The sequence below is a fragment of the Dicentrarchus labrax genome, unplaced genomic scaffold (genome assembly GCF_905237075.1).
Source record: "Dicentrarchus labrax unplaced genomic scaffold, dlabrax2021, whole genome shotgun sequence".
NCBI classification, from domain to species: Eukaryota; Metazoa; Chordata; class Actinopteri; family Moronidae; genus Dicentrarchus; species Dicentrarchus labrax.
Window position 1 is genome coordinate 50775 of NW_026136892.1, and position 12520 is coordinate 63294.

A 12520-nucleotide genomic window follows, 5' to 3' on the forward strand; every position below is an offset into this window, starting at 1 on the left:
ATAGAATTTAAAATCCTCCTCCTCACCTATAAAGCTCTTCATGGTCAGGCCCCTTCATATCTTAAAGAGCTCATAGTACCCTATTACCCCACTAGAACACTACGTTCTCTGAATGCTGGGCTACTTGTGGTTCCTATAGTCTCTAAAAGTAGAACAGGAGCCAGAGCCTTCAGTTACCAAGCTCCTCTCCTGTGGAACCAGCTTCCAGTTGTGGTTCTGGAGGCAGACACCCTCACCACATTCAAGAGTAGGCTTAAGACATTCCTCTTTGATAAAGCTTATAGTTAGGGCTGGATCAGGTGAGTCCTGAACCATCCCTTAGTTATGCTGCTATAGGCCTAGACTATCGGGGGATTTCCCATGGTGCACTGAGCTCCTCTCTTCCTCTCTCTTTCTGCACTCATTCATGTTCCATTAATGCATGTTACTAACTTCACTTCTTCCCCGGAGTTCTTGTGCTTTCTCGTCTCGCAGGTTCTCATTGATCCTGGTGGAGCCTCAATTTTACTGACATCATTATTAATATGAACATTATTATAGTTACTATTATTATTCTCTCTGTTGGGTCTCTGTAAATAATGTTATAAGGAGTTCGGTCTAGACCTGCTCTCTTTGAAAACTGTCCTGAGATAACTTCTGTTATGAATTTGTGACATACAAATAAAACTGAACTGAACTGAACTGAATTGTAGTTTAGGTGACGCCTTTAGTTTTTCTGAATTAAAAGGTAACACACGCTGATGGCAGATGACATCCATCAAAATATCCCAAACTATTTATGATATGATCCCACAAACCTGCAGCGTGACAACATTAACAAATATCAACCCGCCATGATGCTCACCAACCCATCAGGATAAACCACTGTCCTATTTTCCAATGTTGAAACAAGACATCGGTCCAGAAAAACAGAAATGTCATCACCTTTCCTCTGTCACCTGACTACTACTACTGTATTGATCCGCCTCATACCTGAGAGTGTCCAGTCTCCAGTGTGGATCCTCCAGTCCAGCAGACAGCTTTGTTGCTGAGTCTCCTGGATGATTGTAGCTCAGGTCCAGCTCTCTCAGATGGGAGGGGTTGGAGCTCAGAGCTGAGACCAGAGAAGCACAACCTTCCTCTGTGATCAGACAGCCTGACAGCCTGCAAACACACAGAACAACATGTAGTCCGGTGTAAAAGTACAGGGGTTAAAACAAGTTAATTTGTAATATAAATAATTGTTTCAGTGAATGAATTAAATAATTCAGTAATGCAAATAAACTGAAAGTAATTTAGGTTAAAAGCAGTGAAAGATGAAATGTTAACCGATAGATTAACATAAATTCATAATAAATAAAGTAGAGTGTAAATAGTTAATTAAGTAGTTACATTAAACTGTTCTGTATAGTAGCTGAAGAAAAGTGTGTGGTAAACTAAACATGAATATTCAGATTTGTGTCATTGGTTCATGCTGTTTCATTTGATTGGTTGCTGTAGTTATCACTCAGTGTCACCTGTTGGTAATTGGCCATAGGTAAGTATTGAGCGAAAAAGGGGCGGGAGAATCGAGCCAAGAGGACGCCATTGCTGAGCGGGAAGGACTGTTTCGCTCTTCCTGAGGAGGACTTTACTTCTGCTGCCGTTGGCTTTCATCTCCATCTCTTCATTAACTGTTTCTCCAGGACTTATTCCAGACCGTGAGTTGGATTTTCTTTGTGACTGTTAATTGTCACTGAGGATAAGGATTTGCCTGCCGCACCGCACCGAGCAACACACAGGCCTTTTTTTGTTTTTGTGTGCGTGTGAGAGTGTGTGTGTGTGTGTGTGTGTGTGTGGGCCCACTATTTTGATTAGTTAAGTAGCATATTTGATCTGAGTTTTATAAGTATAGAGAAATCGTATTAAGGGGTATTAAGATAACTGGAAGCCTTTTTTGGGGAAAACTGATTAGGAGAGACGGCATCCATCCCACTTTGGACGGAGCGGCTCTCTTATCTAGAAATATGGAGAAGTTTATTTCTAAAACCTGACAGTCCAGAGTTGGGACCAGGAAGCAGAGCTGCTGTCTTACACACTTCTCTGCTCTTTCATTAGAACAGCCACCCACCCAAAACCCCATAGAGACTGTGTCTGTCCCCCGACCACCTAAATTATTTAAAGAAATAAAAACAAGAGGAGTTCAACATAAAAATCTAATAAAAATTAAAACTAACTCCTCAGTAGCACAAAATAAGAGAATGAAATGTGGACTGTTAAATATCAGGTCTCTGTCCTCTAAAGCTGTTTTAGTGAATGAATTAATATCAGATTATGATATTGATTTACTTTGTCTTACTGAGACACGAGGAGTATGTTAGCCTAAATGAATCCACCCCCCCCAGTCATATTAATACTCACATTCCTCGAGGGACTGGCCGAGGAGGTGGAGTGGCAGCCATATATGATTCGAGCGTTTTAATGGACCCTAAACCTAAACTAAATTATAATTCATTTGAAAGCCTTGTTCTTAGTCTTTCTCACCCAAACTGGAAAACACTGCAGCCAGTTCTATTTGTTATAGTGTCCTGGACCGTACTCTGATTTTATATCTGTTATTTCATTTTTGTTTATCTGTTAACTAACAAAGTAAATATTATTTGTGTTAAACTGGAAAACAACTGGTTAGTTAACTATTATTTCATTTATTTGAAAGAGTTGTCTGGGGTCAGTTATTTAAAATAGTGTAGAGTACATATTAATAGAGCCACTGCTTAGTCTAACAAAGTTGTTGGTTATTCAGTCCTTCCAGAAAAATGCAGAGTTCTTTTGTGATTGGTGCGGGCAAAAATCCTTCATTATGCGGCACGTTTTTTTTAAAAATGCGATGGATATTTATGCAATTTTATGCGATGAAATAAACTTGCAAAAATTGCGGGAACTTGCAAAAACTGTTTTTTGAAAAAAAAGGGATTCCCCCAACACCCTGTTCTCACTCGGCTACTACCTTAATGTAAAGAGTCATTTCTTATTACTTCCTATGATAAGCAAGCATACTACATCACAGAAAGTGCTGGGAATATTTAAGTTCTCATCTTGTTTTATTTCAGACCTTAATAAACACATGGCTCAAACTTACAAAACATTGATGAGTCAAACAAGTTCTGTAGCTTTACAAAAAGGAATATGCTACAACTTCTGTAAAAATGAATAAATAAAATATAAAAAAATAAAATGTGTGCTTCCTGTTTTACAGAGGTAGCTATACAAAACAGACATCTTCTGTTAAACTAAGTTTTTCCAATGCACAAAGTGCAATCTCTTACTGTAACGTAAATTTACATACTACTAATAAACTTACAACTGTAAGGTTTTTTAACTAATATGATTTAACCCACTGGTAACAAAAAAGTGCAATCTTGTATTTTTGTTGGCAAATGAGACGGATTTGTGGGCTTCATCATGGCTTCATCGCGGGGTTTGCAGCTTTTCGATGATGTTCACGTTGCGTAATTATGTCACTTCATAACGTTCCCATGGCAACAGGGGAAAATGGCTGCTCTTGTGTGAAGTAAACGCAACATTTTTCAACTTTCTGCTAAGATATATGTGACTTTTTTGCAACAAAAATGCAGGGATTATGAAATCATGCAAGCCCCGCATATTTTGCGCGGAAATCTGCAATTTATGGGGCGAAAGTGCGGTGTGTTTGAAAAAATGCGGCCCCGCATAAATATGCGGACTTTGGCTGATTATGCATTAAATTATGTGATCGCATAATCAAGTTTTTCTGGAAGGACTGGTTATTCATAAAGTATTAGGCCATAAAAAGTTTCACACAAAACAGGTAAACCTTTGTGGTAGCTACCTTAATAAATCGAACCCCAACACCCCATCATTCAAGTCCAAGGTGAATTGCTTTAACTTAAGAATTTACTGAGTGTTGGGGTGCTACAAACACATTACATAATAAACATGTTCAAGGAAAGAGACTCAAACTAAATGAACAAAACAATGTTAGGAAGATTACAATTGTATCCATCAACATAATTCAGGTTTAAAGTGGTTATTAGTTGAACAGGTTGATGAATCCTGACCTGAGAGTTTCCAGTTTACAGTGTGGACTCTTCAGTCCAACAGAAAGAAGCTTCAGTCCTGAATCCTGCAGGTTGTTGTTACTCAGGTCCAGCTCTCTCAGACTAGAGGACTGGGAGCTGAGAACTGAGGACAGAGCTTCACAGCTTCTCTCTGAGAGGTTACAGTCACTCAGTCTGTAGAGACAATGATCAACAATAAGAAAAATAACATTTGTGACCAGCACTTTATCACTCAGCCAAAACCAAAAACATTTTAATCTATTAGTTCTGTAAAAATGATATCAGCTAGTGACTAATGTTGGTGATATATAATGTCTTTATAATCTCTCTAAGTCGAAAAGATAGCAGAATATTTAAGTGATTATACAGAAATCCAACTCTGTCTGTACTTACAGAGCTTTGTTGGAGGCTTTGACCACTGGCAGCAGCCTCAGAAGAGCCTCCTCTGAAGCAGAGTATTTCTTCAGGTCAAACACGTCCAGATCTTTTTCTGATGACAGTAAGATGAAGACCAGAGCTGACCACTGAGCAGGAGACAGTTTATCTGTGGAGAGACTTCCTGAACTCAGGGACTGTTGTATCTCCTCCACTAGAGAACGATCATTCAGTTCATTCAGACAGTGGAACAGATTGATGCTTCTCTCTGCAGAGATATTCTCACTGATCTTCTTCTTGATGTACTGGACTGTTTCCTGATTGGTGTCTGAGCTACTTCCTGTCTGTGTCAGCAGACCTCGTAGGAGATTCTGATTGGTCGGCAGTGAAAGACCCAGGAGGAAGCGGAGAAATAAGTCCAGGTGTCCTTGTTGATTCTCTAAGGCCTTGTCCACAGCACTCTGGTGGAGATATTTTAGATTCCCTTTGTCTTTAATTAATTTAGACCACCAGGATGTTGTTTGTTCTTCTGCCAGCAGATTGACTCCAGAGCTGATGAATGTCAGATGGACATGAAGAGCAGCCAGAAACTCCTGAACACTCAGATGGACGAAGCAGAAGACCTTGTCCTGGTACAATCCACTCTCCTCTTTAAAGATCTGTGTGAACACTCCTGAGTACACTGAGGCTGCTCTGATATCGATGCCACACTCTGTCAGGTCTGATTCATAGAAGATCAGGTTGCCTTTCTGCAGCTGCTCAAAAGCCAGTTTTCCCAGAGACTCAATCATCTTCCTGCTCTCTGGACTCCAGTGTGGATCAGTCTCAGCTCCTCCATCATACTTGATCTTCTTCACTTTGGACTGAACCACCAAGAAGTGGATGTACATCTCAGTCAGGGTCTTGGGCAGCTCTCCTCCCTCTCTGGTCTTCAACACATCCTCCAGAACTGTAGCAGTGATCCAGCAGAAGACTGGGATGTGGCACATGATGTGGACGCTTCGTGATGTTTTGATGTGGGAGATGATTCTGCTGGCCTGCTCCTGATCTCTGAACCTCTTCTTGAAGTAGTCCTCCTTCTGTGGGTCAGTGAACCCTCTGACCTCTGTCACCGTGTCAACACACTCAGGAGGGATCTGATTGGCTGCTGCAGGTCGTGAGGTTATCCAGAGGTGAGCAGAGGGAAGCAGTTTCCCCCTGATGAGGTTTGTCAGCAGCACATCCACTGAGGTGGACTCTGTAACATCAGTCAGGATCTCAGTGTTGTGGAAGTCCAGAGGAAGTCGACACTCATCCAGACCGTCAAAGATGAACACAACCTGGAACTCTTCAAACCTGCAGATTCCTGCTTCTTTGGTTTCAGTAAAGAAGTGATGAACAAGTTCCACCAAGCTGTACTTTTTCTCTTTCAGCACATTCAGCTCTCTGAAAGTGAATGGAAATGTGAACTGTATGTCCTGGTTGGCTTTGTCTTCAGCCCAGTCCAGAGTGAACTTCTGTGTTAAGACTGTTTTCCCAATGCCAGCCACTCCCTTTGTCATCACTGTTCTGATTGGTTCATCTCTTCCAGGTGAGGCTTTAAAGATGTCTTCTTGTCTGATTGTTGTTTCTGGCCTGTCTGGTTTCCTGGATGCTGTTTCAATCTGTCTGATTTCATGTTCATCATTGACCTCTGCAGTCCCTCCCTCTGTGATGTAGAGCTCTGTGTAGATCTGGTTCAGAAGGGTTGGGTTTCCTGCTTTAGCAATCCCCTCAAACACACACTGGAACTTCTTCTTCAGATTGGATTTAAGTTCACGCTGACAAACTCCACCAAAATGTTCTCAATGAAGACAGAAAATATGACCATTAAGTGATTGATAAACAAAATATGACAATTTTATTCCCCTAAAGCAGAAAAATGATCTGCTCAGATAGAAAATATCTATTTTGTTTCTCACTGAGACCAAAAGTTATGGAGCTAACTTATTGCCACCAGTCATTTCAATTAGGGGAAGTGGTTGTTGCCCACATCCAAGAGCACAGATTTTGCTCTTCCGCATTTCACTGTGTTAAACTGCGGGTGGCAAACACCTGGGGGCAGCCGCTATTTAAAACACGTTTTCTGTGAACCCTTGTGCAGGCAGGTGGCGGTGTGAAACCTTCCTTTAAGCAATACATCACAAATTGCCATAACATTTACATTTATAAACTACTGAAGTTAGCAACACATCAGTCAGAAGAAAAGGAGTGGTCTCTCTTTCTATATTTATAAAAATTTGATTCTTTTCAAGATTTTAAATACAATGAATTATCATGACATTGTTATACATTTTAATTTGTGAGTTGTGACCAATTTTGGCTTTAAAGAATGAGTATGTGAATATCTTTTGGTCCGTCTGTTGAGACATCAGTAAATGTCTCATTTATCCAGCGAGTTAAATCTTTAGAGAAATCCTCTTACTGCTCTGCAGACGGTCAGCCAGCTCCTCCTGCTTCATTCTCCTCAGGAAGAGCACTGTGATCTTTAGAAATGCCTCTCTGCTTCTCCTCCTCTGCTCTTCATCCTCACCATCCAACACCTCCTCATCCTCCCTCTGACTCTCTGAGCATTCTGGGTAATCTGAACTCAGAACCTTCTGGATCTTCTTCAGCTCGTTCTTCACAAAAGTGACAATGTTGTCCTCCAGCAGCTGGAACAGAATATTATATGAATGACTCAATCAAAGTCAAATCATGGAAGCAAACATCAGATCCATGTTGGACAGACTGACAATCCACTGGTCTAAAAAGTGCAGCATGGAGATTATTGTGAACACAATAGATTTAAAAGTAGTTGTTGTCCATGTACAGACCATAAATATGGAGTCCAGGTGTGTTTGATGCTGCTGGGCAGACTGACCACTGGGAACCTCTGAGCTCTCCTGGTCCACTCTGTGGAGGAATCATGAAGAATGAGCTCACATTATGTCTGTCCACACAGAGACAAACACAAGGTAAAGGTCCATGAAGTGATATTTGGATGTGAACAGTGAATCTGATGACTCCCTGTAGTGGTAAAGGTTTACTAGTCCTGCTGATCCCACTGAGAATCAACAGCTCAGTTTGGTTCAGTCCCAACAGCTCTCACCAACCCCTCCATATAGCTCTCCCTCCCTCACTGTACACTGCTGAAGTGCCCTGGAGCAAGGCACCTAGAGCCTCCAGCTGCTCCAGTGGAGCTGCTCAGTGTCTGCTTGTATCAGACTGGTTGTACTGGGCAGCTCCCAGTGTGAATGTGTTTGACTGTGTGAGTGTGAGGCAGCTGCTGCTGAAAGAGTGTTGGTGCTCAGAGAACTTCATCTGAGTCAGTAAAGGTTGAAAAACTGGAGATTTCACAACTGAGAGTCTGATAAAAACACATCATTTTATTTTCATCATCAGTTTGAAATCCTCACCTTTGATCAACAGAGTGGCGGCCATCTTTGAACTCTATAGGAAGACCCATAGAGCGATCACTCTTCATGGACACACAGCTGGGTTCAGGTTTTTTCCTCCTGATAGAAAAACAGGATCAGTTCTGCACTGCACCCACAACACACTGAGACAGAACCTGCCAGTGACTGAATACACCGACTGTACACAGTGTATTTGTACCCAGGGAGTTCTTGGTTGGGATTTCTATAAAGTCAGTGTTTGATTTAGACATGTTTCACTGTGTATTTTAAAGCTGTATTCAGTGCAGTGTGCAGTATAGGCGGGGAAATGATGGAGTGGAGTGACCATATCGGTCCAATTAGGATAAAAAGAGGAACAGACGTGGTGTCAAAGCAGTGAGTTTCTATAAACTGCTGCAACTATTTGTTCACTGTGAAACTGAGGCTGTTGTAAATTCAGCTGATCAGACACAAACCATCCCTGTCCATTAATAGACATTTTAAAACATTTAAAAAGAGAGATTTCACAACGGAGAGTCTGATAAAAATACATATTTTTATTTTCACCATCAGTTTGAAATCCTCACCTTTGATCAACAGAGTCTTCTTTGAAGTTTAAAGGATTAACCATAGAGTGATCACTTTTCATGGACACACAGCTGGGTTCAGGTTCAGGACAGTCTGGTCTCTGATGGATCCTGATAGAAAGACATTCATTAAAGCTCACATATTCAGAAACCTTGTCACTGAATCAAAGACTTTGTGAAATGATGTATAATTTGAAATGTTTGAATACAGGGCTGGACAATAAGAACAATGTCTTCAATTACTGACATTATGGACGTGTTACTGAACACAATTTACTGATGTCACACACTTCAACACACTGTCTGAATTCCATATAATTAAAGTGAGAGCAGCTACAGCATCTAAGCAGTGAGCAATCAGCTCCCAGTCCAGTCCAGAAGAGCAGAATGTGGAACTGGTCAGACTGGAATGAATCAGGACAAACATCAGCAGTGAGCAACATGAGGAAGGAAATCTGCTCTGATTGATTCAAACACACGTTACTGTTACATTTCTCATTATGAAGCTGAATGTGACAGTTTCTCTTGATACTGATTTGAGATCAGATTGTTCAGCCCTGTTTGAATACTGACAACTACATACTTTAGCTCAGATAAATGTCTTTGTTCCAAATGGAGAATCAAAGCCTTTGTGACATGGAGAAGAGTCATGGGCAGTTAGAGATCCTCATCTCACCTCTGAGCTTTGGTCCTTGTGTCATGTTCACCACACAGAGTGCTTTTAGAGGGAGGGACTCCCTCCTCTCTGTCCTCACACTGATTCATAGCAGAGCCCACACCTTCACACAGACACAGCAACCTGCTGGGAGAGATCACACATTATTTCCCATCATTCCTCTCAGTCACATGACAAACACACACAGCTCTGATTGGAGGGATTAGTTGACTCGCAGCAACGTGAACTGTGAAATGTTGAGTCCCAAAGTTTTATGTTAGAAATATACAGTGTGGGTCCCCAGCATTTAGGAACTGACAGATTCCAACTCAATTATCATTATTTGCATTAATAAGCATGTATGTATGTCTGTGTGGAGAATATTTCAACAGATACTATAGCAGTGGTTTTAGGAGTTGCTGAGGATGATGGATCAAATTCTGACATTTACAAAATACAAAATTGCACTTTAATTTTAACTCCAGGTTCACTGATTTTGAGGTTATTTATATGAATAATACATTGGAACTGCAATTTAAGAAGCTCTTTGTCATTGATGTTCAGATATTTTTTCAAATTTCTGCTGGTGTTCTTTTGCTGTGCAGCATTTTCTCATTGACCTGTGTCTCTGCAGCTGTGGTTATGTATTAAGCAAATAAATAATCTCAAAATTGACGAAGAAATACTCAAAAATCAGCCTACTGGGAGATGAAATATTGCCACAGATGTCAAAAATGTATTCATCATCCTCAATAACCCCCAAAAAACACTCCTTTATTGTTCGAATCAGCCAAACAATTACTGACATTTTGTCCATATTGCTGAATATTAATGCTAATTATGCTAATTGACCAACAAATGCAAGTTAGCATCTGTCAGTGTGTAAATGCTGGAGATACAGACTGTATATTTCTAACACACAATAGGACAATAGGACTCTACTGGCTGATATAAACGGCTCATTCAGCTCAATATTAAATCCACTCATCTGACAGTTTCCATGGCAGAGTAGAAATGTTGTTGGCACTTTGAGCTGCAGTATCTAAGAAATGACATTCACAATGCTCTTTAGTCTGTGGGGTTGGTTGAAGACTAGAGGAATACACTTCATGTTGCTGTTTCACTTCTATTTGACCGACTTTGAAAAGCTCCTCAACAGTTGAAATGTTGCTCTTTTTCCAAGTCTACTATATCCAGTCAGAGCATGCAGTGGCAGCTAGTCCAATAATCCAAAATCAATCCTGTTACCTTGGCAGCTGCTGCTGAATTCACATCCACATCAGCTCCCAGAGACTTTCTACCTTCATCTGTAGAGGAAACACTGAGAGCAGAGCTGAAAGCATCAGTCCAATCACTGATCAGCACTGAGAACTCATCATCACTCATTCATCCTTTACATCAGTGGTTCCCAACCTTGTTCTATCACTGAGTAAACTGACGACCCCTGACTGAGGGACATATTTTATACATATTTCATATTATATCCAAAACTGTACAATCAACCCAAATATTGAACTCAGTAACTGCAAGAAGTTGAAGTTGATTCAGATTAATTCTGAGCAGATTATTTCCTGTTGAGGGAACTTTTTATACAGTTTGTCTGTGTTATGTATCTTTTATCATTTTTAACAATCATAAATACTTAATATGCTTCTTTTTGGACAAATTCACTGTTTTCTTGTCCCTGATGACAGTTTACTTTACATTGGCTTGTCTTCACAGAAGTGACCCAGATGCTGAGATATAGGCCGACCTACAGACCCCCCATGAAGCTTTGGAGACCACTAGTGGGGGTCTCGACCCTCAGGTTGGGAACCACTGATTTACATCATTTCTGCTGTAAAACTATCAGCTGCTTCTCCACTGATTGGCTGCTTCTCTCTGTTTCCTCTCAGTGTCAGTTGAATCCCTTTGGCTTGTTGGACTGTTGCTCAGACTAAAGAAGCAGTTAGAAAACATGACTGTGAACTCTGGGAACTACTGATGGCCTTTTCTCATCACTGTCACACATTGCAAACTAATCAATACATGGATCAATAGTGGTTTGTTATTGGCCAGAGGAGATGCTGCTTGTTCTCATTGGTCAGTGTTGAGGAAGAATGAGAGCAGAAAGCTGCCATCAGCTGCTCTACTTCTACTATCAGTCCACTAGATGGCCTCATGGAGCTGCATTTATCTGACAGCTTTACTTCCTGCTTACTTTTCAAACATGGGATCAGTTTATAAAATAGAATTCATTATTTTACATTCAAGCAGCCAAAAGTATTTGAAGTAGTTCATATTGGCTCCACCTGCAGCAACTCCAACATTAAAGTACTGATGAGGAAACTCTTCCTCCATGTTGGTTCTCAGTTGACTGTTAGTAGAGTTTTCTGCTCTTTCTACTGAACTAAACTAACAAGATGAACAAACAGTGAAAAGTGTCTCTTACTAACCTTCACATGGACAGAAGAAGAAGCTGCGACACGACGAGCTCACAAAGTGAAAGTTACCTGTGGACAGGGAGTGGCTGTGCCGTCAAAGTTGTCGGGGCAGGTGTCAGGTGTGGGGGATGGAAGTAGGGTGGCAACTTCCTTCACATCAAAAAGGAGGACACTTTGCATACACGGGGACACGCAAGCAGATATTTGTTTGGTATGATCCGGTTTTAAATGTTAATGTTTTTCCAGCAGATTACATAAAGGTGCATACACATACCACATAGCTAATAATAAATATACAAGATACAGCTTATTACAACGTGCCCTTCCAATTCAGATTACATAGGTCTAATAAACATCATACAGAAACTGTTCTTAATGATTTTATCTGGGGATAAAGGGCTTTGTCTATCTACATATGAGTATGAGCATTTTCAGAATTTCAGTCCAACAACCGACGTTAGCTCACATTACGTTCTCTGTCTGCATCTCATACTGGACACAGAGTCAGAGCTGAGTTGGATTTATTTTATTTTTTCTACAACATAACAATGAACGGAGATCACCAACACAGTCCACCACTAGCAGAAATTATACAGTCAATAGTTCCTGCCACTTTCTGGACAAACAGGACCTCCATGAACCAAACACCATCCAAAACCAGATGTCCCAGAACCTCCAAACTGTGTTCAAACTTTAACTAATACACTCAAATAATCAATAATAACATATCTGATACTGAAGAAGGGTTTAATACAGAAAGACATACAGGATGACAAGATAAACAGATTAATTAGAGCTCAGAGGTGTTTCAGTTGGACGCCGAATTCATCTTCCCGTCTCTAAACCCCAGATTTAACAGAAAAACTTGTGTTTTGATGAGTTGTATTAATCTGCAGACTCTAATGTACAGCATGCTGTCAATGTTCAGACTATAACAGCACCCTCCTCCATACACTGCTCATAGGCTGACACCTGCTGGTGACTTTATGGAACTGCACGGAGGTCTTCTTTGTAAATTGTAATATTGACT

The 12520-nt window shown here is 40.7% G+C and overlaps 1 protein-coding gene across 7 annotated transcripts in view; it reads right to left on the reverse strand.

Moving 5' to 3' along the window:
* LOC127360598 (NLR family CARD domain-containing protein 3-like) overlaps positions 1–11590 on the reverse strand; it is a 32962-nt gene extending 21372 nt beyond the window's left edge. Inside the window, exons 1-10 of one of the 7 annotated variants that reach the window (XM_051395032.1) lie at positions 11503–11590; positions 10316–10388; positions 9089–9214; positions 8413–8523; positions 7847–7945; positions 7265–7343; positions 6874–7102; positions 4449–6252; positions 4056–4229; positions 973–1143 (exon numbers count right to left, since the gene is read on the reverse strand). In XM_051395032.1, the coding sequence (XP_051250992.1) occupies positions 973–1143; positions 4056–4229; positions 4449–6252; positions 6874–7102; positions 7265–7343; positions 7847–7945; positions 8413–8523; positions 9089–9177 (2756 nt within the window). In that variant the 5' untranslated portion in view covers positions 9178–9214; positions 10316–10388; positions 11503–11590. The remainder of the gene's footprint in view (positions 1–972; positions 1144–4055; positions 4230–4448; positions 6253–6873; positions 7103–7264; positions 7344–7846; positions 7946–8412; positions 8524–9088; positions 9215–10315; positions 10389–11502) is intronic. The other 6 variants (XM_051395025.1, XM_051395027.1, XM_051395029.1 and 3 more) reach the window with 6 other exon arrangements.
* Positions 11591–12520: the final 930 nt, after the last annotated feature.